The following is a 27052-nucleotide window of genomic DNA, read 5'->3' as shown; positions in this document are numbered from 1 at the left end:
AAACGCCTTGCATGCCTTTTTAACAACCTCTTCAGGAGTCCAACAATTCTTCTTGAATACAAGTTCATTCCTTGCCACCCGAATCTGTAACAAAATAGATGCCACCAAGCCCATGATTTCATTCCTACTACTCGCCCCACTTTGAAACATGTTCTTCCAATAGCTAATCCACATATACATATGAACATCTTCACCCTTTGGAACAATATAGGATAATGGAGATCAAAACCACACCATTCTCGCAAATCATGTTAAGATGGCTAATTGTTTCAATTTGTCATCCACATCTTGACATATGCAACAAAATGGGTAGATTTGAACCTGTCTCTTGTTTAACCCATCAGCCAATGCAAGACCCTCTGCTAGAATCCTCCACATGAGTTGTTTAAGCTTTGGAGGGCCTTCAAACTTCCAGACTGTTTCGCAAACATGACTTATAATATGCGTTGAACAACTTTCATTAGATGTCGATGGCTTTGTTTTCTTTTCTTCCTCAATCAGTTGGCAGAAGGCTCTATAAGCAGTTTTGACACTGAATCTCCATTCCAAGTAGCTACCTAATATTGTTTATTGTCCTATGGGAGGAGGCTTAAATTAATCTTCATTATCTCATCCGCTTCTTCTTTGCAGAACAAGCTTTGAATTTATTCTCTCTTCCATACCCTTTCCCTTTGATCAATCAATTCACTTACCCACTAAACAGTGCTTCCTATAGGGTGCTTTGTTTTCACCTTATAAAGTGGGAGCATGAGAATCCAACCGTCTTCCCAACTTTTAATTCTATCACCCTTTCCAATCATCCAGCACAATCCAACCTTTAATCTTTCACACCCCTCAAGGATACTTTTCTAAGCCCATGAAGGTGATGGACCTACTCGAGCTTCAATGAATGAACATATAGGAAAATAGGTACTCTTCCTCATCTTGGCCCACATTGATTCCTGGTCATTCTATAACTTCCATGCCAATTTTGTTAGAAGAGCTCTATTTTGTATGTCCGGGTCCTTAAAGGCAAGCCCGCCCTTATCCTTTGGCAAACTCATTCTATCCCATGACACCTAGTGAATCTCATTTTCTTTATCATGGTCTCCCAATAGAACCTAGTTGCAGCCTTCCTCATCTCCGAATGTATAGATTTTGAAATTTTAAAATGTGAGCAAACAAAGTTTGAAATTGAGAAAGCAACATATATGAGTAATACCTCTCTTCGAGCTTGTGATAGAAGATTATGCTTCCACCCTTGAACTTCTCCTCTACTTATTGGAAGGTTTTGATCTTGGATGATGGTTTTAATTTTCCAACAGAGATCTCTGTCCGTGTAAAACATGAGATCAATAATTATAATATGAATATATATATATTTTTTTGGTTGAATTATAATATGGATATACAGTCCTAGTTATATACGTATTCCCGTGTATTCATACACTCAGACCGTAATTATTTTGGGGGTAAAACTGGTAAAGAGCAGACAAAAGAAGGATAAAAGGAAAACGGAAGAGAAAAAAAGATTAACGAGAAACAAACAACGGAAGCTTTCGTTCCGGAGAAAGGGGTAATAGAGAAACGACACAACGGAGAAGAGAGAAGAGAAAAGATACAGAGAGAGCAAGAGGTAGCAAAGAGAACGAGCTTCTTCAGCTCTTCCATGGTGTATCTCGATTCTCTCACAAGCGAGCCTACACACGATTCTCGTCACCTTCGAAGCTCCTGAAATCTTTTGTCGGATCCGTTGCTTGGGCTCTTCGAGTTTTGCCTTGTAAGTTTTTCCGCTGCTATTAATTTTCGGTTTCATCACTTTTATTTCTGTTTTACTCGAAGCATGCGAGAGAGGGGAGTGAATTCCGTAAATATTTTTAGGTTTAACATTGTATTTCTTGATTCGCCGTCCCCGGCTTCGCTTATTCTTCTCTTCCTTTCTTCCGAAACCCTACATTGCATTGATGGAATTATTGTACTGATTTGTTTCATTTTATGTTTTGGTTGAAATTAGGTTTCAAGTTCGTTCGCTGGAGTAGTAGGGCAGAAGAATTCGCAATATGAGCATCGACAGCCCCAGGGACCGGGGGAATTAGGGTTCTTTTCTGCAGTCTTGGAATTCCATGGGCGATGGCGGAGTCGCCTGCGTGCCTTCGCAGCATGTTACCGAAAGATTTCCAGTTTCTGATACGTTCTGCGGAGGCAATGGTGGTTTCAATTCCAAGTCTCTCCAATATGCAGAATCACAGCTTCAGCGAAAACATGAGAAGAAGATGGAAGTAGAGAAAGAAGAATTCAGTTCAGAGAAAGGGCGGAAGTCCGAGAGAGGGAGGAAAGGGGAAGTTGAGAAGGGAGAGATTGTATCCGAAAAGCTGCCCAAGGAAGAAGTGGAGGAGGGAGAATTGGGTTCTTTGCAGGGGGTGAAAGGCCGAGTCGAGAACGGGGAATTTGTTCCCGAGAAGTCACGAAGAAGAGAAATTGAAAATGGTGAGTTTGTCCCTGATAAGTGGAGAAAGGGTGGTGAAGTGGAGAAGGGAGAGTTTGTTCCGGAGAAGTGGCGGAAAGGAGAAGTTGAAAACGGGGAACTTCTTACAGGAAGAGCACGGAGGGAAGTTGAGAAGGGAGAGTTCATAACAGGAAAGTCTAGAAGAGGGGAATTGGAAAAAGCCAACTCGTGGAGATGTCGGAGAGGGGAACTTGAGAAGGGTGAGTTTATCCCCGACAAATGGAGGAAAAGTGAAGTGGTGAAAGAAGACTACGCTAAAGGTCGGAAATGGGAACCGGAGAAAGACGACAATGCCAAGGATAAGGGATGGAAGTACGAGCGCGACCGAACACCACCTGCTGTGAAGTTCTCTGAAGAGGATGCATCTCAAAAAAGAGAGTATAGTAGGAGTGGAAGTGAGCGTAGAAAGAGGTCTTCCACTTCCAGGTGGGATCATGGTCATGACAGGGAGTTGAAGACTAGTTCAAGAATTGTAGATGAGGAATTGGGCTCATATAAACATGAATACAGTGATGGCAAGAATCACGGAAGAGAACGATCATCTGGAACATGGCTGAAACGTCATTGTACTGAATCAGAGAGTAGCAGCCGCAAATACCATGGAGAAGATTATCTGGGTAGTAAAAGCAGGAGGGTATTTGATGATGGTCACCGTGCTGGCCATGAGAAACACTATTCACGAAGTTTACAGGAGGCTTACAGAAATTCTTCTTCTTCATCATCAAGGATGCCATCCTCCAGCAGGTTCTCTTCTAGGCATTTAGATTCTTCTTTGTCTTCTAGGATGGTGGAAGCCAGGCATGGTCGAAGTCCAGGCCGCTCTGAGAGGTCCCCACATGATCGGGGGCGCCACAATGACCATCGCGACCGAAGTCCAGGCCGCTCTGAGCGTTCGCCACATGATGGTCGCCGTTACCATGATCACAAAAACCGAAGTCCTGTGGAGCGGTCTCCACGTGATCGATCGCGGCACTATGACCGGAGGGATGACTGCAGGGACCGGACTCCAAGTTACCAGGAAAGATTGCCGTGTGAACGGGGGCGGCTCCCAGATTACCAGGAATCTGGTCGTAAGGGTGGAGGAAGTGAAAGGCATCGGCATACAAACCAGGTGAATGAAGAAAAGCTTAGCCAGAGGGATTCAGCTGAAAGGGATTCTCGCAAGCATTCATCGAACTCTCAACCCCACTATAGCAGCACTTTATGCAACAATGGTAGTGCTTCTGATGATAAAAGTATCAATGTTCAGTGTCACCAGGATGAAGACTTGCAGAATGTAAACATGGATCCCAGAGAACCTTCTTTTCAAGTTAATGAAGCTTCTGAAGAGTTGCTGTCCATGGAAGAGGACATGGATATCAGTGACACACCACCTCACGTTCCAGCTATGTCAGATGCAGGAAAATGGTTTTATCTTGATCATTCCGGCATGGAAAGAGGCCCTTCTAAATTGTTTGACCTTAAGAGGCTTGTGGAGGAAGGGTTTATGCTGTCGGATCATATGATAAAGCATTCAGAGAGTGACCGGTGGGTAACTGTTGAAAATGCTGTTTCTCCAATGGTGCCTGTGAATTTCCCATCAGTTGTTTCGGATGCCATAACTCAGTTGGTGAGTCCTCCTGAGGCTCCTGGCAATCTGTTGGCAGATCTTCCAGCTGGGCAATCTGTTGATCAGCAGGGGGAGGAATTGCCTGCCTCTTCACCTGCCTCTTCACTGCAGTCATTTTCCCACCTGCAGAGCATTTCAGGACCTTTGGAGCCTTTAGAGGATCTCTACATTGATGAAAGGGTTGGAGCCTTGCTAAGTGGTTATACTCTTACTTCTGGGATGGAGCTCGAGACTCTTGGAGGTTTGTTCTCCGTTGATCTCTATTTCTTATATCAATGATCTTTCTCTATGTCTGGATTCTAACATTTTGTTTTCAGGAGAACTTGTCTTATCATTCCTCATCTTCATTCAAGACTTGGTGTTTGAATATTTTGACATTTTCTGGACATCTTTGTTGATGCAGAAGCTTTGCAGATGACATTTGAGCGTGTGGACTGGGAAAATTGGGGCAGCTCTGAAGGTAATTCTTCATTTGCATTGTAAAATTCATTTGCTTTGCTGCATGACTCATTCTGTAGTGAGGTTGCTTTACCATTCTCTGAATAGACATTCCATGTCATACACTGAAAAAAATGCTATTAGCTTTAGTATTACTTTATATATTGGTAGTTTCTGCACATGCAATTTGTGCTCTCTGAGGAACATGTTTATGCTATGTGCAGAACATAAAAAAATTCCATTTCTCTTCCATTAGTTCTTCTCGTTGTTGGAAGCATGAAGAGAGAAACAGGCATGGGTTTTTAGTTATTTTGTCTTGTTTAACAGACCTCTTTGTCCATAAATTAAACAAGATTTGGTGCTATGGCTTTTCACTGTTACATTTTGTGTGTGTGTGTGTGTTTTTTTTTAATATTCAATTGAATTATCTAAGAAACTCCATTTATTGGGTGGTTCTGACTATATTAGGGTATAGTTAAGGAGAGCCCTGTAAAACTGTAAATCATGTGAAAGCTGATGGAATAGAAGAAAGCACAAGTTTCCTGCATATAAAATAAAAATATCATCTCTATGAACAGTTATTACTAATCCTTGGTTCAGAGGTATAATGCAAGTAATATGTGATGGTATCATGTTAAGGTAACATAAGTGCTGTCCTGTGAGCTTATAGGTGAAAGTGTTGAGGGGATATTTCCTTATCTAAATCTAATTTATCTGCCTATGTTTGCTAAGTTTTGCTTTCAGATCTCTTTCTTAAGTTTACAGTTATGCTTAAGGAATATAGGTTGATGGAAAGACTAATCAGTTTAAGGGTGAAAATTGGCAATATTTTATAGGCAACTATTTTACTAGAAATAAATAAATTAGTAAGAACTGTACTTGGAGTATCTAGCTTGAAAAGTCTATGCAGGCTCACCTTTCCAGCTATCTTGATCTGATGATGCTGAGTTATCTGCATTACAGGTTTCACGAGGTTCCAATCTTCCACCTGGTATTCCACACAGCGAAGAGATGTGAACTTTGAGAGATCTCTTGATGCCATGTCAAAAGAAGTTTCGGATACGAGGTCAACTGATGCCGTTGCCAGCATGAACTATAGTGACTGGGTTTCCAGTCGATGGTCCTGCAAGGGTGGTGACTGGAAGAGGAATGATGAAGCTTCTCTGGATAGGTCATCTAAGAAGAAACTTGTCCTTAATGATGGCAGTGCATTATGTCAGTTGCCAAAATCCAGCCACGAGGATCCTCGGTGGCACAGGAAAGATGAGTTATACTATCCCTCCCTGAGCCGAAGGCTTGATCTACCTCCTTGGGCTTTTTCCTGGCCAGAAGAGATGAATGATTGCAAGGGTATCAGTAGAGCGGGCCAAATCAAGGCACTTAATGCAAGGGGAGTGAGGGGAACCATGCTATCAGTTGTCAGGATAAATGCTTGTGTTGTCAAAGACCATGGCTCCTTCATTTCTGAACCCCACATGAGAATTAGGGGAAATGAGCTTCACTCATCAAGACCCCATCAATCTTCTGCTGGAAGTAGTGATGGCAAGAACTTGTCAGCAGAGGGTACTTCTCGATCTGGAAAACATAATGAGCGGAACTTACAAGGTTTGCCAAAAAGCATCACACCCATTGACACCCCAAAAGATCATGTTTGCACAGTTGATGAATTGCAGTTGCATTTGGGTGATTGGTACTACTTGGATGGTGCAGGCCATGAACATGGTCCGTTATCTTTTTCTAAGCTGCAAACTTTGGTTAACAAAGGCACTATCCCAAGGTCCACTAGTGTCTTCAGGAAGGACGATAACATCTGGGTTCCGGTTGTCTCTACTGCAGAAGCCTCTGATGGAGCACCAGTTTGTGACTCTTCTGTAGCTAGGTTGCAGGATGCAACACGGAATGGGCACAATATAGCTTGCAGTTCCTTTCATAATTTACACCCTCAATTTATTGGGTATACACGTGGTAAACTTCATGAGTTGGTCATGAAATCTTATAAGGGTCGGGAATTTGCTGCAGCAATAAATGAGGTCTTGGAACCATGGATCAATGCTAAGCAACCGAAGAAGGAATTAGACAAACAGCCTTTTACCTCGGCTGTCACAAAAAGTTCTTTCACACAAAATTATGCAATGTACAAGTTCCAAAAATCAGGTGGGAAGAAATCATTGAACAGTCATGCAAAATTTGTCTATTTCATTTTATTTTGTGAATAGAAATGCTAATCCTAAATAGGAGCTCGGTCGTATTGTTCGCTCAGATGCTGGAGACAATGATCTTTCAGTTGGTAGCCCCAGCTAGAATTTAATTTGCTAAACTTAACAACGACATTTTTCCTTATTCTGTTTTGAGAAGCGCCCGGGGGGGGTTGGGGTTGGGGTTGGGATTGGGATTGGGATTGGGTGGGTCATGAAATAGAGAATGTTATGTGGAAACCCCTATAGGTTGTGTGGTGTGATCATCACATGAACAAGCCTGATGAAGATGAGAAGTTGCTTCTTCTGGGTCGTATTGTTTGCTCAGATGCCAGTGACTAGGATCATTTACGTGATAGCCCCACCTAGAATTTAATTAGTTGAACTGAACAATGATTTTTTTTGGTTATTGGGTTAGGATGGGGTCGGGGTGGGTGGGTCATGGAATGGAGGATGTTACATGGAATCCCCTATAAGGTTGTGTGTTCTGATCATCACAAGAGCAAAAATCCCTGATTTTGGTCAGGAGCTTTGCTGTTCGGCTCCAGTTATTGTTTTTTTTTTTGGGTAAGAAGCTCGAGTTAATTTTTTTTCTTCAAGGGCTGAGCCTTATGTTATTATCTGTATTTTTATACAGTTTAGCACCATGCTTCATTTGTTTTGACTGGTAATTCTTTGGTGCCTTTTCAATTACAGATGATGAAGCATCTCTCCGTGCTGGTAAAAGAGCTCGCATTGTGGTCAATGAAAATGGAGAAGATGAGGGAGCGGAGGATCTCCTTATAGAACATGAAGATGACTGCTCCTTTGAAGAATTATGTGGGGATAATGTTTTTGATGAAAGAAATGGTGCACTTGCTGAAATTGAGAGGGAGGCCTGGGGGCTGCTCAGTGGCAACATACTGGCACGAGTTCTTCATTTTCTGAGAACTGATCTGATATCCCTAGCTTTCTGTGCAGCTACTTGTAAGCGCTGGAATGATGTTGTCAGGGTTTACAGGGATATCTCAAGACAGATCAACTTTTCATCTGCAGGCCCGAAGTGCACTGACGTCATGTTCCGGTCCATTATGGTATGCTTTCTTCCTGTTTGGTGATACTGGTCATTGAGATAATTCTTAGTTTTCTCTTAGTTGGTGCTCATCCTGATCTGCCTGCAGGATGGTTATAAGAAAGAGAAGATAACATCAATTATCCTTGTTGGGTGCACCAATATTAGTGCTAATGCCCTTGAACAAATTCTCCATTTGTTCCCTTGTATATCTTCTATAGATATCAGGGGCTGCAGCCAATACAGTGAGTTGACAAAGAAATTTCCAAATTTGAACTGGATAAAAAGTCGTGTTTCCCATGACACTACAAATTTTGAAGAGTCACATCTAAAGATAAGGAGCCTCAGTCATATAACAGAAAAAAGTTTCTCAGTTTCTAAAGCTTTGAAGGGCTCAAATAGTCATTTGGATGATTGCAATAAGCCTCGAGATCCTTTAGATCATGATATCACTGTGAATAGGAGAGACTCAGTCAGTCAATCATTCCGGCAAAGCTCTTACAGACGCACAAAATTACGTGATGTCAAAATGCCCAGATCTCTCCTTTCAAGGGATGCTCAATTAAGGTGGCTACTTCGAAAGAAATCTGAAAATGGGTACAAAAGAATGGAAGAATTCCTCGCTATCAGTCTTAGGGACATCATGAAGGAGAACACCTTTGATTTCTTTGTACCTAAGGTACGGTCGTTTGCTTGTTACTTGACCTTGAAGAAATACTAATGCTATCCATCCATTTGAACTTCCTTTGTTCTGATTCTTAACTACTTGTCAATTTCAATTGATCAGGTTGCTGAGATTGAAGATAAGATGAAGAATGGTTATTACATTGGTCATGGCTCGCACTCTGTTAAGGAGGATATCAGTCGAATGTGTCGAGATGCAATAAAGTAAGCTTGCTTGCTATTTGTTTCTTCTTTAATTAAAAAACTGTCAGACCAGAGTCTAAGATTTAAACCAGAATCTAGAATGAAGAAGGAAAATAAGAAGAATGAATCAGCAGAGATAGGATAACTCCTTGCAATTCTGTATAGATCTCCCAGAATTGCAGGCCACTTTATTTATAGGCTGCAATTGCAATATATTAGGACAGAATATTTTGTCCACTAAAATAGAAACAAATATTACAAGAGATCAAGAGAGAATATTCAGTCTTGGAAACTGCAGAAAAAGGAAACTGCAACACCAAAATAGAAACTATAGAAGGTAATGGCAAAAGAGAAATTGTAGAAATCCAGATATCCAATCCAACAAAAGCTGTATCCATCTATCTTGCAAATTTTTGATGCTCCCTCTCAAGTTGGAGCATACAAATCTCCCGTTCTCCATCTTGGAATAACAAGAATATATACTAAAAAACTTCATTAATCTTGAGTACAAACCAACACTGATAAACACCAAGATTACTTCACCAGGCAACAATCTTCATGTCGAATGAACCATCAAAGTATCAAACAATGAGAACAATAGGTTATATTGAAGAAGAACCATATCCATGAGTATAACATGATCAAAGGCACTATCCAAATAATGCTAGTAGTAGGAAGAAATCTCCAATCAATAAGATAAAATATGCAGCCCCAAATTGAATATAAACTTTTCATAAGAAGACAAGTAGTAAGTAGAAGTATGTGTAGATAAAAAACTATATAGGTTACCGCAGACCAAGTAGGTAGGTAAAAGATAATATGGGTTAGTGCAGACCAAGTAGGTAGGTAAAGGTAGAATGGGTTACTGCGTATCAAGTAGGTAGGTTAAAGATAGTATGAGGTACTGCAGACCAGGTAGGTAAAATGTAGTGTGGGTTACTGCGGACTAGGTAAGTGAAAGGTATATAATATCATCTTATGAGAATAAAAATCTTCATAAATAATACTCTTCAACAAACCTTCGGTAGATATAGAATAAGGCTCCAATCTCCCCCTCACGTGTGGCATTACTCGTGGATTAGATAAAATAATAACCAGCACAACAACCAATTTCCAGTATGGTTGCATTTGTTTGCAAAGGTGGGGTGGGGAAAAAGAGGTGAAAAAAAAACATGTGGGCCCCACGTGTAGTGGGGTGAGGGAGAAAGAAAGGGAAGGAAATGAAATTGTGGAAAAGTGTTAATTGTGGGTCCCACATTTTACTTTTCCACAAAGTCCCACACATTTTGTAGGGTTTTGAAAAGGCTTGGGGTGGGAAAATTGGGTTGCCACTTCACCAGACAAGTTTCCTTAATTGTCTCTAACTTTCCCACCCCAAGCAACCTAACAATGTACACTTTTAGGATTTAAAGGAAAAGCAGCAAAAATTTGTTTTTTTCAAGAATTTTCCCACCCCACCTTTATTCCAACAAACAAACGCAGCCTATAGGAAAATGAATATCTAATATGTAAATATCACAAAATTGAAATGAGAATGGCATGAATGTAACTAGGAGAAATTTCAAAAGGAACTACAAATTAAAGCCGAAGGGTGAACTTGGTAGGGAAAAAAGCTTCAACGGCAACATGTATATAATTTGGGATGTATGGGTAATAATTAGAGATGGGATCCCAAATAATTATAAAACTGAAAAAGAAGTCAAAGGATGTAACATGCAGCCCTGAAAAAAAGAGAGATGTAAAGGTGGAATAAGAGAAAGTACAGGGGTAATAATGTCAATCAGAAAAGAAACTAATTAACCTAAACCTAAGAAGGGGGATTGGTCTTGAGTCGTGGCTGTCTTCTACCTCTTGACAGTCATGGCTCTAAAATCCTAACCAGTGTAAACTAAACAACGGAAAATTCTTAGTTTTCTCCTTCCTATAAGATTAAAACCAGACTGAGGGCAAAAAAAAAAAAAAAAAAAAAAAAGCTGTAATGACATAGTCCTAAGCAGAGTTTGAAGAAGAAGAGGACTCCATAGACCAAGGAAGCTATAAAAAGAGCAGGTCAGCCACAAGTTTTGTTATGAATGGAATTGCCGGAAATTGATTCCAGTCACCAAACATGGATTGAAGATCCTTTTGAGTAGATTTGGAGATTCTCAAACTAGCACCCATACCAGCAGGTAGTACAAGATAGAAATATTACTATAAGAATTTTTAGGACATCAATTATGAAGTTTTCCCAAGACAACGCAAACCTGAGAAATACAGATCTCAAGTTCAGATGGCCTCTCTCCTGGTAGGTACAATAGGTCTGCAAAAACTCAGGAATCAACGGCTAACATGCGCAATGAATCTGTTTGGTAGATTACTCATAGCGCTAGTCCAGTAACGCAGCCCAGAGAGCCAGACAAGAGTAGATTGAAAGTGGTGCTGGTTCAAACATATTTTTCTTTGTAACAGAACCAGGATCTGGATAGAAGAAGGAAACTGATAATGCTAAGCTTCTCTAGGTTCTTCAAACGTAGCAGCAGCAAAAATTAGATCACTTCATATATCTTTTAAAGAAGAATCTAAATCATATGTAAAGCAGTGCCGGGTGGTTTCTGTAGGTAGAATTGAACTATCCTTGGAGATGACTCTCAAACCGGCAGGTGAAAAATAGCTACCCAAGAATCAGATTAATGCTCTGATACCATGTTAAAAACCAGGGTCTAAGAATTAAATTAGAATGAGAATTGCAGAGATAGGATAAATCCTTGCAATTCTGAATAGATCTCCCAGAATCAGAATGAAGGAAGCAAAGAAAGAAGAAGAATGAACCAGCAGAGATAGGATAATTCCTTGCAATTCTGCAATTCTGAATAGATCTCCCAGAATCGCAGGCCACTTTATTTATAGGCTGCAATTACGATATAATAGGACAGAATATTCTGTCCACTAAAATAAAAACAAATATTGCAAGAGATCTAGACAGAGTATTCAGCCCAATATTCTGTTCACAAAAAAACAGGAAACAAGAAAAAGGAAACTACAGAAAACAGAAACTGCAACACCAAAATAGAAACTATAGAAAGCAACACCAAAATAGAAGTTATAGAAGATCCAGATATCTAATCCAACAAAAACATTGTGAACACCTTGAGAATAATTATTAAGAATAGCATGAGAAGTAACACAAAAATATGCCTCAGTATCACTCTAAAAGTAACAGAAAAAATGACCTTCGGTATCACTCTATGTAAAGCAGCATATTTTTGTCATTTCCTCTAATTTTAGAAATGTGAGCAGGTAAAGGTGATTTTGTTGCCTCCCGTAAAATAGTTGTTAATAATCCTGGCTTGATCCTGTTAGGTATTGGTAGCTTGATTATTACTACTATTTTGCAGTTTCGCCTTTTTCTTTGTTTAATATTTTGCATCAACGCAGAGCCAAAAATCGTGGTGACGCTGGAGATATGAATCATATCATTATGCTATTCATTCGACTTGCGAGAAGTTTAGATGAGAATTCTAAGTCCTCTCATGAAAGATATGACATAATGAAGATATTTAAGGACAATGCAGCTGCTGGGTTTTGCTCTGTGGCCTCCAAGTATGGGAAGAAACTAAATAAAATGGTGAATGAGAAGAAAATCATGCGTAATGGCTCATCATATGTCAATGGTGGTATTAATGGAGAATGTGCATCTGATCGGGAAATAAGAAGACGCTTATCCAAATTGAATAAGAGAGAAATAGATTCAGGAAGTGACACTTCTGATGACCCCGATCAGTCTTCTGAAATTTCTAGTGGTGATGGGAACTGTTCTTCCTCAGATACAGAAAGTGACATAGGGTTCCAATCTGAAGGAGGAACTGGTGATTTAACTGGAGATAGATGCTTTGGGGCAGATGCCTCTTTCGATTCTATTGCTGACGACCGTGAATGGGGTGCTCGGATGACGAAAGCAAGCCTCGTCCCTCCTGTAACTAGGAAGTATGAAGTCATTGATCGGTATGTTATTGTGGCAGATGAGGAGGAAGTGCAACGAAAGATGCGGGTTTGTCTACCCGATGACTATTCTGAGAAGCTCAAGGCACAAAAGAATTCCACTGAGGAGTCAGATATGGAAATCCCTGAAGTAAAGGACTACAAACCTAGGAAACAACTTGGAAATGAGGTCCTAGAACAGGAAGTCTATGGTATTGATCCTTACACTCATAATCTGCTTCTCGACTCCATGCCAGGCGATTTGGATTGGACGCTTCTAGATAAGCATATGTTTGTTGAGGGTGTCCTTCTGCAAGTTCTGAATAAGCAAGTCAGGTCGTTTACGGGTACTGGAAACACTCCCATGAAGTATCCTTTGCAGCGTGTTGTTGAAGAGATCCTCAAGACTGCTCAGGAAGGTGGGGACAAACGCATTTTGAAGATATGCCAATGCATCTTGAAGTCCATGGAAGATCGTCGTGGAGACAGTTATGTTGCATATAGAAAGGTATAGCTCTGGTAACTCTCCTCCATGAGCTAAACTTGGTTTTCACTTTTTGTTTTTGTTACCTCACCTCACCATTTGATTTGGCTCGATTTTCACTAATTCTGGTTTTGTCTGGTGTACTACTTCTCTGTTTGGATGTGGTTCCAGGGGCTAGGAGTAGTTTGCAATAGTCAAGAAGGTTTTGGTGACGATGATTTTGTTGTGGAGTTTCTGGGAGAGGTAAAGATGCTATAGCTGCTAGTTAACTGATTTGTTTTTTAGATGCCCCCTCTCTCTGTTTTGTTCTTCATATTCTTGATTTTTGAAGCAATCACAATATTGATCTTCAGTATCTCATCTCCTTTTTTTAATTCTTCCGTCATATTATCTTTTTGAGTTGGGATTTGAAATGTTTGTTGGAGATCTCTGAACCCCGAAATTTCTGTTGTGTTTTAGGTTTATCCAGCTTGGAAATGGTTTGAAAAGCAAGATGGCATCAGAATGCTGCAAAAAAACAATAATGATCCAGCTCCAGAGTTCTACAACATATATCTAGAGAGGCCAAAGGTTCTTTTTTCCCCCTTTACTTAGAGTTTTCCTCTAGAGCTGATTCTGAAAATGCGTTTTTTTTTTTAATCTTAGGTTTCAGATCATATGTATGTTCTTTTCTTCTTTGATGACACATTTAATGGATTCCTTTGGCAGGGAGACCGTGATGGTTATGATTTAGTCGTTGTCGATGCGATGCACAAGGCAAACTACGCAAGTCGTATTTGTCACTCATGCAGGCCTAATTGTGAAGCAAAGTAAGTTTTACTAGTATTAATTTCTGCTTTTTCCATGCTTTTCAGCTGAAATACGCTTCCCAGAATTATTTGTTGCTTACAGTGAGAGTTGAGGAGTGGTTAAGAGTTATTTTTGTCAAATGTGGCTCTACCACCTTAGAGAAGGGAATAACATTGGAAGTCTTGGAACTGTAGAGTTTCTGTATTTAAAGGGAGCCAGGAGGTATACCTAATCTAACATAAGGATAATTCGTTATGACCAGGGGCACCAGTGAATCACGTAACTGGTGCTTCAGCGGCAGAACAGTAAAAGATGTGCAAGGAACCATGGAGAAAACCCTCCTAAATCCAGGATCGTGGGACAGCAGCCATAATCATACCGAAAGAAAATGCAGTATTCAATAACCTCTTGTCTGGTTTGGCCAACATCCTGGTTGGTTACTGATAGATAAAGCGAGACAGCTAAATGTGATGCAAATTTGATGGTCAGATTACATGATATGGTGTTACTTTATATTCTTACTTCAACCACGAAATTGGATAATGAAACACAATGGCAACCTCTTCCAAGGGCTTTAAGCATTAAAAAGAGGCTGCAATGAATGAATAATTTTAGAATCAATAAATATTTGAGCAACCAGAATTAGAAGAATCAGATGCAATGCTCAGAAAAGTTTAGATTTGAAAAGGTTCTAGCACAAAATCTTTGAAAAGTTCAAACATGAACTGTACTTGAAAAGTTCAAATGTCTCGTCTTTTCTGCCATTGTTGACATATAGCAACTTTTGTCCGCACATGATGCATTGGTGGCCTTTCACAAGGTTGGCCGATTAACCAGATAGATAGAGAAGGGGAAAAGAACTGAGAAGAATCCGTGTTTGATGTGAAGATAGTAAGACACCTTTAAAATGATATAAATGGCTATTAAGAAGGGCAGAAGAAGCAAAATTTACTAGGAAACACCCTGGTTGCAGCTTGTGTTCTGGGAGTTGTGAGAAGACTGAAAACAGGACTGGAATTTACGAGTCCTACTCTAGGCTGAAACTAGAAAGAGTTAATAAGTAATAATAATCATGAGGATAATAAAATTAAGATTGCTAAGCAGTCTTCATGGCTTCCAATTTCTTCCTGATCCATATATACTAAATCACAGTTCCTCTTGCTATGCAAGGTTGAAAAATTATGCCATGTAAGAGGTGGACCAAAGACATAGGAGATCCATTAAAAATGAATATTGTGCCACAGTTCATTGAATTAGGTTCTTGACTGGTGCGCAAAATAAATTGCTCGTATTATTACTTGAATGATGCCTTTCCAATGTTTATTTTGTGTGTGTTGTACATCTAAATATACAGTGACCTAAATATTTTAGTGTTAACTGTAACTGAATGCTTTGACTTTTTGCATATTATTTATTAGTATTTATCTTATATTCTGTGGATTCATCAGTCACTTGAATACCGATTCTCTGAATCTTATGCTTTTAAGTTGTTTTTCCTTTGTACAACTCCTTTTTCACTCGATTAAGTACCTTGGTTCTTTGTGGGAACAGAGTTACTGCAGTAGATGGTCGGTACCAAATTGGAGTGTACTCCGTGCGACCAATTGGTTATGGTGAGGAGATCACATTTGATTATAATTCTGTAACGGAGGTGTGTATCTTCTATCTCTTTGTGTCTTAAGTATTTAAATTAGTACTTAGTAATTCATTTCACTTTTTTTTTTTTTTTTTTAACTTCAGAGTAAGGAAGAGTATGAAGCATCTGTTTGTCTATGTGGCTGCCATGTCTGCCGGGGAAGCTATTTGAATTTGACTGGTGAAGGTGCTTTTCAAAAGGTGCACATTACAAGTGAAACTTTTTCATTGTTTACTTTCACAGGAGAGGGATTTCTCATTGTTTACATTCATGGTAGAGGAACCAATCAAGTGTCCTCAGTTGTTCAGGGTTTGGAAGATTAAACCAAAAAAAAAAAAATTTGATACTATTGAAGGGGACTATTGGTGGACCTACCAGGATCATGTGTTTTTGGTCACCTATTTTTTCTTTTCTCTGGCTGATGTTTAATTTTAATTCTTTATTTGCACTGTTAACATCTGTTTTGCTATTTCTGTCAGATACTGAAAGAGTCTCATGGGATGCTACACCGCCATCAGTTGATGTTAGAAGCATGTGAGTTGAATTTTGTATCTGAAGACGATTACATGGACTTGGGAAGAGCTGGTCTAGGTGCTTGTTTGCTTGATGGTTTGCCTGATTGGCTGATTGCATATTCAGCTCGTCTGGTAGGTCTTTTGCTGTCTTTGTTGCTCTGTATCTGAATAAAATTTCTCCGTTTGGTTTCTGAAATAGTTGCATATGTGGTTGAAGGTGAGATTCATAAATTTTGAGAGGACAAGACTTCCTGAGGAGATTTTGACCCATAATATAGAAGAGAAGAGGAAATTCTTTCTAGATATTTGCCTAGAAACTGAGAAGAGTGAGGCGGAGGTCCAGGTAACTGTTTTTAATTCTGACAATCTCTCTCTCTCTCTCTCTCTCTCTCTCTCTCTCGTGCGTGCATGTGAGATGCACATCAGATGTGATGATGGGCTCGCATGCATGGGATTAGGTTTATAGCTAGCTTACTAATATTTTATTTATTTGTACCACAGGCAGAGGGTGTCTACAACCAAAGACTTCAAAATTTGGCGGTAACTCTTGACAAGGTGCTTGGCTTTCTTCCCTCAATTTGGCCTTCCTGGTCATGTTATTGCATTATGAACTGAGGACTTCCCTGGTGTAGTTTCATTGCTTTAATCTGTTGTCTGGATTAATTTAAGATTGTTCTGCCTGAAATTATTGTTTCAGGTGAGGTATGTAATGAGAAGTGTATTTGGTGACCCAAAGAAAGCTCCACCCCCGCTGGAGAAGCTAACTCCTGAGGAAGTAGTTTATGTTCTTTGGAAGGGGGAGGGATCACTCGTCCAAGAGTTACTTCAGTGCATGGCTCCTCATGTAGAAGGGAATTTAATAAATGATCTCAAGGCCAAGATTGATCTGCATGACCCATGGGGTTCTGCTGATCTCCAGACTGAACTGAAAAAGTCTCTGTTATGGTAAGCGTGATTAATCTTGCTGCTTCTGCTGCACTGCAGCCTTCCCTAGTTGAGATCCTGACTAATTTCATTTTGCACTATTATAAGGTTGAGGGATGAGGTCCGGAATCTGCCTTGTACGTATAAGTGCCGGCATGATGCTGCTGCTGACTTGATCCATATTTACGCCCATACAAAATGTTTTTTTAGAGTTCGTGTGAGTTGGAATTCTTCAGGATTCACGTAAATTAATTTGATGTGCTAGGCTATAGTTTTCTCTTCCTCTAACCGTGGAGAATTTTCTATTTGCAGGAATACAAGACTTTAACATCTCCCCCTGTTTACATTAGCCCTCTTGACTTGGGCCCTAAGTACACTGATAAATTAGGATCAGGTTTTCAGGAGTACCGGAAGACATATGGTGAGAATTATTGTTTAGGACAGTTGATTTATTGGCATATTCAGAATTATGCTAATCCAGACTGCCAGCTTGGGAGAGCAAGAAGGGGTTGTTTGTTATTGCCCGACATTGCTTCCTTCTATGCCAAGGCTCAGAAGCCATCAATGCGACAACGTGTTTATGGCCAGAGAACCCTCAGATTTATGCTTGCAAGAATGGTGAGAATACATGCTAAGCTTCATTCAGCTCCTTTTAGTTTTTACTTACTTTTCCTTTTCTGGGAGGGTAGGGTGATGGGGCCTTGGGAGGATGAATAATGTGAAATGTGGATATATCTGTGATTTGTTGAGTTTTTAATGACTAGTTTGGTTGAGTTTTATATGATGTCTTAGCCACTAGCAATGCATCTGGTTCATTTTACAATCCAAATAGTTATGTCATGTTCAATCTAAAAATGTTTAGGACAAGTCTGTTATGTATAAAAATGTACGCTGCCATTAGTTCGTCAAAGATGGGATGACGGGACAATCTAAGTTTTATGTGCCACTATTGATGATTCACATATGGTCCATATGCCATTTGTTTGTTTAATCCCTTTCCTCCCCAGATCACGCCTGTCCGTATTTGGCTGGTATTTTTGCACGCTTTGCATTTGAGAGAACTGATCTTCAATGTTTCTCTACATGAGAAAAAAAGTCTGTTGTCTAGACAGTAGGAGCAAGGACTGTCAATGGCATGGGACTGCTATGTAAACTTACTAGACTTGTAAAAGATTTATTAGTTAGGTGGCTTATAATGTAGCTACTTTGAGCTAGCTGGAGAAATCAGGGGCCCTTTCAATTGGCCACATCTTGTATTTTGCGTAATATTTTAGATGGTTATCTTTTCTGGGTTGGTATGCTATATAGACACAAACCTTCTGATTGTTTCCATGCATTGGCTCCAGTATCTGTTGGGTTGCTGGGTAGTGCCAGCTCTATTGAGCTTCCAAGGGGAAGAGAGGTGGGTTGTGTCTGGTTTTAAGATGCTAATGAGATTTCTTGTGTTCGTATCAGGAGAAACAGCCCCAGAGACCATGGCCCAAGGACAGGATATGGTCATTCGATGGTGCCCCACGAGTTTTTGGTAGTCCGATGCTCGATGCTGTTTTGAAGAAATCCCCATTGGACAAGGAAATGGTACATTGGCTGAAAAGCAGACCTTCCGTATTCCATGCTATGTGGGACCAATGAACATGGAGCGAGTGCCTGGGACTATTTGATTTGGAATGATTATTCTGTTTTATTTCACACAGCTACCCTTTTTAACCTGGGAGCTGGTAATCATTTCAAAACAGGAGATTCCCTTGTGCTTCTCTTCGTCCTCGATTCCTTTGTACAGATCAATTCTCTTCTTGTAATTTCTATTCATTGTTCAGCAGTAGAACATTGGTTCTTTCTTTTTATAAATAATCTGAAAAGAGAAAGGTTTCATTCCATGTTCACATTCTGTAGTGCGTTTTACCACTTCTCGTCTTAACTTTCAAGGATCGCTGATTCATTTGAATGGCAGTAGAAATTTCGGCTATGGAGTGAAGCATTTCTTGTTCTGTCGTATTGTCCTTTTTATTTTGTTGGGTATGTCATCTCGGAATTACTAACAGCTTGAGAGTCTTGAGTGTCAAAAGTCACAAGGAGAGGGTGCTAAAATAATTAATTTTCTTTTTGGAAAATGTAAACGAAGAAGGGTATAGCAGTTGCAGACTGGTTCGGCAGATCAGAAACCTTTGGCTGATAAGCTTATTGTATTCATGTACTACAGGTAGCATATCGTTTCGCCAAAGCTGAATCATGTTAATCCTCCGGATAAGTTGTATGAGTATGTTGGGTAGATCAAATGAAAAAGTACATTTGAAAACAGAGCATTTATCAGGTCACAGACATCTCCAATCCTGCTGTAACAATTTTTGAGCTTGTTTTGTCAAAATCTGGGGGTATCAAGTCGAATAGCACTAATGAGGTAATCAACTATCTTACAAGAGCAGAGCATTGTCAAAAAGGCTTTACGAAACATGAAACCTATATAGCAAGAAAACAGCTTAGCTTCATGGTAGTGCCTATACAATGGCTGCATCCTCTACTCCGGCCATGGTGTCATACAATGGCTGGTTCAAAGTCTCTGGCAGGAAGAAAGCAAGCAAACCACCAACAATTGCACTCCCTCCAAATACTGCAAATGGCAAACCCCCACCTAAAACCACCACTAATGGAGCTAATATTGCTCCGAGTTGCCCAGCCTGAGTTGCACACCCGAGCGCTGCACTCCTAACAACTGTTGGAAATAGTTCTGCTACATAAATAAACAACAAATTGTATGTTCCAGCCATTCCAAAGATACCACCAATTCCACAAACCATCCGCACCACCCTCCACACGCCATGGTTCCCAACCATGCTCCCCACCAAGCAGAACAATCCACTAAACCACATTGTCCCTATTGTCAATGGCTTCCTTCCAAACCTGTCCAGCAGGATTGCTGTTAATGTGAATGCTGGCATCTCTGAAACTGAATTAAGGAACACACTCAAGTAAAGATTGGTTTTAAGATTGACGACGTTCAGGCTCAATCCGTAGTATACGACAGCACTCAAGAAGCTGATGGCAGACGATAGAAAGAGGCGCTTCCGGGTAACAGGAGATCGAATGACATCAAGAAGGGAACCCGTAACAGCCACAGTTGTTGATTCCTTGTCACTGAAACCATTTGAAGTTGTTTTATCATTTAAATCCTCATCTAGAGCAATCTGCACACCCTCAGGAAGATGTTTTCCATTGCATTGAGCAATGCTACGCATGACACTCATGACTTCCTTGATCTTTCCACGAATAAGGTACCACCGAGGGGATTCAGAAATAAAGGGGATGACCAGTACTAGAAAGAGGAAAGAAGGAACAGAGGAAGCAACATAGAGAACACGCCATGACTGAAAGACATAAGCTACGCCTGAAAGAATTGCAATGCCTGTGGAGAAGAAGTAGAATGTTGACATTCCTGCCGCACCGCGCTTAGAGGGGCCAACAGGTTCAGTGGCAAGTATAAAAGCACAAAGCCCCACCCCACCTGTGCTGAGGCCAGTCATGAAACGAAGAACAATATAGACCCAGTAGGTTGGAGATAATGCTGTCAAACACCCACAAATAGCATTTATGATGCAAACAATTGTTAGAGCACCTTTCCTTCCGAGAAATGAATCTGCAAGATGACCAAACACTCCAGCACCTGAAAGAAATATTGAAACATCTATATCAATTTTTTTATCCAATTCTGTATCCTTACTTTCAAGCAAGCTTATGTGGCTTATAGGATTAATGAAGGACCCATGAGCTCGTGCCAAAATTAAGGTTCCTACAGGAACCAACTGGATATTGATCCTAACTGAACAACTGGTGATACATCTCTTCTATTATGGTTGAGTCTAGACACCTAAAAAAAATTAGATCTCTCTCATTGATTTTCACTATTTATTGCAAGACCCTTTGATTCTTAGATTGATCAACGACACCAGAGAACCTCGTCTTTAAAGTCTAAGATTTGACAATCATCAACAAATAAGGCATCAAAGCTTATCCCTGATGTGATAAAACTGTAATTGAGGACTTACCACCCTGAATTCCAACACATTAGCATCCATAAGTAGATCTGCATATTTATTTGAAACACTATTCTCCTCTGATTCTGGTGAGAGTGTGAAACACAATTCTATTAAAAGCATCGGCCTTATAAAGCCATGGATTAGAAACTGTCGGCCTAATACTTGCTAGTTTAACTTTCTAAAGATTCTATCGTTGGTTTTTATAGGTCAACAAAGACCATATGAGATTCTTTGTAAGAAAGACGAAAAAAAAAATGTAATTTTTATATTCTGAAAAGTAGGTATTTTTTGGATTGCCTTTGTAATTACTTATAGCAATCTGAAGCATCAGATTGCAGCAGTTTAACTTATTCCCAGATCCTTCTCAAGATCGCCTTCCCTAATGTTTAATTCTCATCATTAGTTACTGTTCACAGATGTATTTTCTGTTCTAAAGAGGCAAATTTAGAGAACGGGCTAAACTAAGAACAGAGGATTTTATCTTCTTCAAGCTCTAGTTCCCAGTTAGCTTAAACATCTGTCTATCCTTCTACCGAAATTAAAATCTGTTGATCCATTTATAATCATCACTTAATATAATAATAATAATCAAACTAACGACATGACTAACAGTTCATCAGAGCTTGCTTTATCAGTCAACCAACCACACGTTTTCAGCTTTTCTTTTGCTTTCATCATCTTCGCATGTTCCAACTTGTCCACCTAATCCATCAATCTTCAGAAGCGTGTTTGCTCTGTTAACTTCCAAGTCTTTGGGCGTTTCCAGTGCCACCCAAGTCATCTTCCATCATTCTAATTTCTGGGTTTTTCTTCTTCTTCTACCAGAAAGTGAGATTGAAGGTCCCACCACAAACTCCATCCATGCTTATCATCACGATTGAGATGTCTTCTTGAATTTAATATGCAAGTGGGATTAGTTTCCTGCTAATCCGAGATTAAGTTTGTGAAACATGTAGGTCCAAACATAGGATTACCAAGTTGCATTTCAAAAACCCAGGAAATCCAGGAAACCCAGGAAACCGAGGGAAGATCCACGAAAGATCGTTTTATACTTGGAATATACTGTAACAGGTTAAAGTCAAGAGCTTAAAAGAACACAAGCAGATAAGAAGAGCTGAAGAGGAGAAAAAAAATAAAAATAAAAAAATTCAGAGAATTAACTCATATAATGAATTTAAGAGAACAGGCAATCTTGCAACTAGTTTCGAAGATGATCAAAGAACAAATTGAAGGAAATCTAGGAAGAAGAAAATACTAACCAATCATACAGCCAGCGAAGAAAGTAGATTGAACCAAACCCACCAAGTACTTCTTTTCGCATATCAAACCCCATTCAGAGATTACAGAACCTCCAGAACCACCTACCCATTCCCAAGAATAGGGTTCCAATCCGCACATATCTTTGTGGGTCGAGTTATAACAACTCGAACCTGCTTCACCTGGAACACATCTCCAAACTGGTTCACGATCTGCAAAAATCATGACCATGGTATGGAAAGCTTCCAAGGCCCAAGCTAAGCTTGTGAGAATGAAGTGCCTGAGTTGCCATTTTCCAAACTCCCCAACGTATCTCTGGAGCATATCATCGATACCGATTTTCTCATCGGCTGTCTCCTTAGACTGGGGTAGCAAAGCCGATTTGAGGTCATTATTGCCGGAATCAGACATCGCCGGCGGCATTTGCAATATGAGATTGATGAAGAGAGGCAGAGAACGCTTAGATATCTGGTGTCATCAGCCTCCCTATAAGCATGGAAAGCAATTGGGTTGGGTTCCCTCAAAAATGGTGTGAGAAGAAAGAGGAAATATAGAGAAGTTTTTTTCCTTGGTAATAGGAAATATAGAGACGTTCATGTACCTTTGGATTTGTTCCGTTACACATATCTATCTTCAACAAGATCTAATCTTTCATTACCTCCCCACCCCAATATATACATATACCTCCTAAGGCTTCATGAGTTATCAGTGTCATCCTCTGAGTTTTCCAATTTACAGTTAGATCCTCTATTATTAATATGGTCATTCTCAATTAGTTTTTATTCATCTATCTTCAATATCCCTTCTTTTGCCTATCAATTTTAATGGTAAAGGAGGAAAAAACAAATATTCGCCCAAAAATAAAACTCATGAAGGCACAAGAATGGAAAAAGAAGAGTAGCCATAGATGGTAGAGGAAGACGAAAACAAGTTGACAGTAAGATTTTTCAGTCAAGAGTATTGTTGTCTTATTAAAGAGTTTAATTGGACTAAAAATTTCTCTTAAAATTTTGGTATTTCGCCATCAATTTGGACTTTAAGGTAAGGGTATCAGAAATAGATCCCTCTCCTCTTGTCAATGGATGGATATCTATAAAGTTCCATGAGCATGGCACAACAATTATTAGTGTTGGTGGGTGCTACTTTTTGGGTTTTCTTTCTTCTTTGAGTTGAATGGAGGCGTTTGGGTCAATCTATGCACGCCTAAACTAATGTTTAGAATAGAATATATGTGTTAAGTCTCAAGGGATTTGAACTTTTGATTTCATAATGTTAGTCATTAGCATTGGATGCTTTCTTCGGCTCTCGTTTGTCAAGAAAACGATATTAATGTCAAAAGTTGGTTTGTGTTTACTCGAGATTGGGTGTTTGGAGTTAAGATTCTTTCTACCAATATGGGTAGAATTTACATCACCTATTGTAATGGGGCAAAGGGAGGGACAGTTTCACAAGATACATTGGATGAGGATCCCACCTAAGAGTCATGGATTTTTGTCTTTCAGTCAGTTCTGTTTAAAGGCCATGTAAGATACAAGGCTAAAGCTATGCATATCCTTTTTCATCACTTCTCTTAAGGTTATCTTAGGTCACCCCTAACTCTTATAATTCATTCAATCTGAATCAAATCACTTCTCCATACAGGGACATTAATAGGTCTCCTCTTGTTCCTTTTGTGTGATGTGAAATTGTCTCCTCTCTTCAGGATCTGGATCATCTACCCATATGGGATGTCAACCTTGAACCCATGCATCCAAGTGGAATCTTTCACCAATTGCCACATGTTCCTTGTATCATATGAGCTGAAGACCTTAGGGTGGACAAGCAATAAGATTGAATAGTATGTTAACCTTAAATTGGTGGCTACCGATTAGACTAATAACCAGAATGGAATGAGGACCTTCAAATTTATTACAAGCAAAAATCAGATAGAAAATGGTGACAGATCAAGATAATTCTGCTCTCTACTCTCTTAAATCTCCCACATAAGTAGGAAAGATTTTTGTAGATATTCCCATCATCTTTAGAGTTTGATTCCAACGGTGGAGCTGCAAAAGATGAATCCGGAAGGATATAAAGGGGGAAAAAGAGAAGAAGATCATATAAGAATGGAACCACTCCTTTTAAGTAGCGTTTTCTTCATTTGTCATGACGGTGACTTTTGAAGATGATAAGACTCGAGAGGGAGTGAAAAACAGAAGATCCAAAATGGTTTTTTTGGATATTGGAAGAAAGAAAGGTAAAGTTAATGATTAGAAGATAGATTGAAAAGGGCAAGCAATTGATCCGTTAATCAATCATTACTTTCATTTACTAAGATTTTTTTTTCGTTTTTTGTGGATCATTTACTTAGATTAATGACCTCCTCTATAAATTAAAAATAAATAAATAAATAAAAAAAAAAAAAGAAAACGACTTTGATGCCAAAGGCTTTTGCAAAGGTGGAGTTAGGACTAGAAAAATTTATATGGTGGCAATTGGTCTTCACTATAACTTTACGTTCATTTTTTCTCTTAGGCCTCAACTATAGGACTCTATGTTGTTGTTTTGGGTGGGATTTGGCATTTTAGTTTCATCGCTTATTTCTATTGTCTCTCAAGGGTGAAATTATTGGCTTTTTTCTTTTATTTCAACAGTGGATGTAGTCATTGAATGAATCATATAAATTCCAAATGCCTGAAATTTACTTTCGCTAACTTAATAGTAATTAATTCAATATCCATAACTTTGTTATCAGATATTTTCAAGCAACTTACTTCTCTATTCTCACGGGTAGCTGATTGTAGTCTTCTATCTTTTTTTTTTACTATGCATTTAGTAGGGAATCTATCTTTGAGCATTCAACCATTGATAAGATATCACTCAAAATTGAACCACACCTCTTAAATATTTAGTGAAAGACTATAAGTTGAGATCCATCATCTACATGAAGAGGAATAAATTTCAAGATCTTGTTTGTTAGGAAATTAACAAAAATGAAATGAAACTTCATTAATCATATAATCAAGCACCCTTTTTTGTTAACACCTAATATAAAAAAAAGAAAGAAAGAACAGAGATAAGGTTATTAATTCCATCATCTTTATCTATTAATATAAGACAGAGAGTAGAAGCATGCATGGCATTTAGTGAGGCATTTAGTGAGGTAGCAATGATTTGGATTTTCTTCCTTATCCCAAATTCCAAACTTCAATTAGAAGGAAAAAGAAAAAGAAAAAAGAAAAAAGGAAGAAGCAACTGTATCTTTCCAAGTCCAATATATTATTCGGTGAATTGGATCAAAATCAAGACAAATTGATCAACCCATTTATGGATGAACATTGGGCACACATCCCCTACCAAATAAATAGTTTTTAGTATACATATTATACACATTACACATGCCCATTGTCGTCCATTGTTGACATATTTGTATATATAAAACAAATGATATGAAGATGCAGGCTTGCAGTTGTTTAATACCATCGGGGGTGGTAGTCTAGTGGTCTCAAGTTTACTTTTATACGATTCATGTTCAAAGTTCAAATTCCCTCTAATCTTCTGTTTTTTGGAACAGTTGTGTATTCTTTGACTTGGGTATGGGATCACTGTCAACTTATGTGGACTATACTAAGCCTCTGGTGGTACTCTGCTAACAAAGTTAATGCTTGCGCTAGAAATTCATAGGACTAATGTTTGCACAGGTCAAATTTGAAAGTCCGAACATTGCGTAGCAGGGTGCAAGGTCACCACCGCTGCATCCCCTATTTTGATTTACCTTCCTTCCCAAAAAATAAAGATAAAGTTGATATTTCTTTTCTTTTCTTTCTATTTTATTTTATTTTGAAAAAGTTCTCTTTTTCTTTCTTTTTTTTATCGAAAAGATAAAACTTGTCTGTTAAAGTTGGTATATCTTTTCTGTCTTTTTTATTTTGATAAAGTTCTCTTTTTCTTTTTCTTAACCCAAAGAAAAGTGTTAAACAAAACTAATGAGTGCTGATGGACAATTGATTCTGGTGACTAGATGTCATTGGAGAAGATATAATCACTTGACAAGTGATTTAAAATTTTAGTTATGATTAAATTGTAGAGGTTTTTGAGAATGCAATGCTATTTGGTTTTGTAGTTAGCATGGTGGTGTTTTGATGCATAATCATTTTACAAATGTGGTTGTAATGGGTTTAGGAGTTATGTGACAGCAACCAATCTGGTTTTAGCTTGGAAACCATTTATTCAAAGATTCTCTTAGGCCTCAAGAATAATATTTTTGGTTTTAGGTGAAATCAAGACTTTAAAAATGAAAACAAGATTATAATACAATTTCTCACTAGAGACAATATAAAACTCATCAGTAGCCAAAGTGTAGTAGTCATCTATATTGACTATGAACTGAATAAGATTCCAAGACAAATCTCTCCTCTTTGTCTTCTTATTACCTTTCTGATCCTCCTTTCCCACTCTCTTCCATAGATCTCCTTCTCTTCTTAATAAATTCATTTGGCTCCTTTCTTTCAACCGCATCTTCTCCACCGCTTCGGCTTAGCATTCTATCATAATCTCCTCCCATTTTGTCCTTTGGTTCAAGGTTTGTATTTTTCGACACTCCTGTATTATTTGGAGAGTCGTTTCCCACTGTCTCGCTATCCTCTCTTTCCTTTGTAGCCGTTATATCTTTATTAACCTTCTTTTTACCTTTTGCAGACACCAGAGATACCCCCCTCATCTCTTCTTCTCTCACCCTCTTCTAAGGGCTAAGGGCTTGACATTTCCATTTTGATACCTCCCACAACCCTAAGCTGCAAGCCTATAATGTCCCCTCCCTTCCCCTCTTTGTTTTT

At 39.1% G+C, this 27052-nt stretch overlaps 2 protein-coding genes across 2 annotated transcripts; one reads left to right on the top strand and one right to left on the bottom strand.

The window, feature by feature from the left end:
• Positions 1–1529: 1529 nt before the first annotated feature.
• On the top strand, positions 1530–18679 carry LOC149004402 (histone-lysine N-methyltransferase ATXR3-like). Its single transcript, XM_089169662.1, has 20 exons — positions 1530–1759; positions 1994–4335; positions 4498–4554; positions 5496–6686; positions 7424–7800; positions 7888–8457; positions 8566–8666; positions 12060–13110; positions 13258–13329; positions 13546–13656; positions 13795–13895; positions 15427–15526; positions 15616–15711; positions 15991–16158; positions 16244–16369; positions 16528–16581; positions 16724–16971; positions 17059–17167; positions 17263–17568; positions 18406–18679. Exons 2-20 carry the CDS (start codon positions 2103–2105, stop codon positions 18580–18582), a joined length of 7248 nt encoding a protein of 2415 aa, XP_089025788.1. The 5' UTR covers positions 1530–1759; positions 1994–2102; the 3' UTR covers positions 18583–18679.
• Positions 18622–22897, bottom strand: OCT4 (organic cation/carnitine transporter4). Its single transcript, XM_089169663.1, has 2 exons — positions 22241–22897; positions 18622–20608 (listed from the first exon to the last, which is right to left on the bottom strand). Exons 1-2 carry the CDS (start codon positions 22659–22661, stop codon positions 19446–19448), a joined length of 1584 nt encoding a protein of 527 aa, XP_089025789.1. The 5' UTR covers positions 22662–22897; the 3' UTR covers positions 18622–19445.
• Positions 22898–27052: the final 4155 nt, after the last annotated feature.

Source organism: Hakea prostrata, chromosome 9 (assembly GCF_041222555.1).
Source record: "Hakea prostrata isolate BN-2017 chromosome 9, UWA_Hpros_2, whole genome shotgun sequence".
NCBI lineage: Eukaryota > Viridiplantae > Streptophyta > Magnoliopsida > Proteales > Proteaceae > Hakea > Hakea prostrata.
Note: the sequence above shows the minus strand (reverse complement) of the source record. Positions and strands in the feature narration are given on the sequence as shown.

Coding starts and splice junctions, on each gene's coding strand:
- LOC149004402 (XM_089169662.1), top strand. CDS start 2,103: ATGGGCGATGGCGGAGTCGCCTGCGTGCCTTCGCAGCATGTTACCGAA. Junction 13,111..13,257: donor GTTATGTTGCATATAGAAAG/GTATAGCTCTGG, acceptor ATGTGGTTCCAG/GGGCTAGGAGTAGTTTGCAA. Junction 15,527..15,615: donor ATTATAATTCTGTAACGGAG/GTGTGTATCTTC, acceptor TTTTAACTTCAG/AGTAAGGAAGAGTATGAAGC.
- OCT4 (XM_089169663.1), bottom strand. CDS start 22,661: ATGCCGCCGGCGATGTCTGATTCCGGCAATAATGACCTCAAATCGGCT. Junction 20,609..22,240: donor CTTCGCTGGCTGTATGATTG/GTTAGTATTTTC, acceptor TATTTCTTTCAG/GTGCTGGAGTGTTTGGTCAT.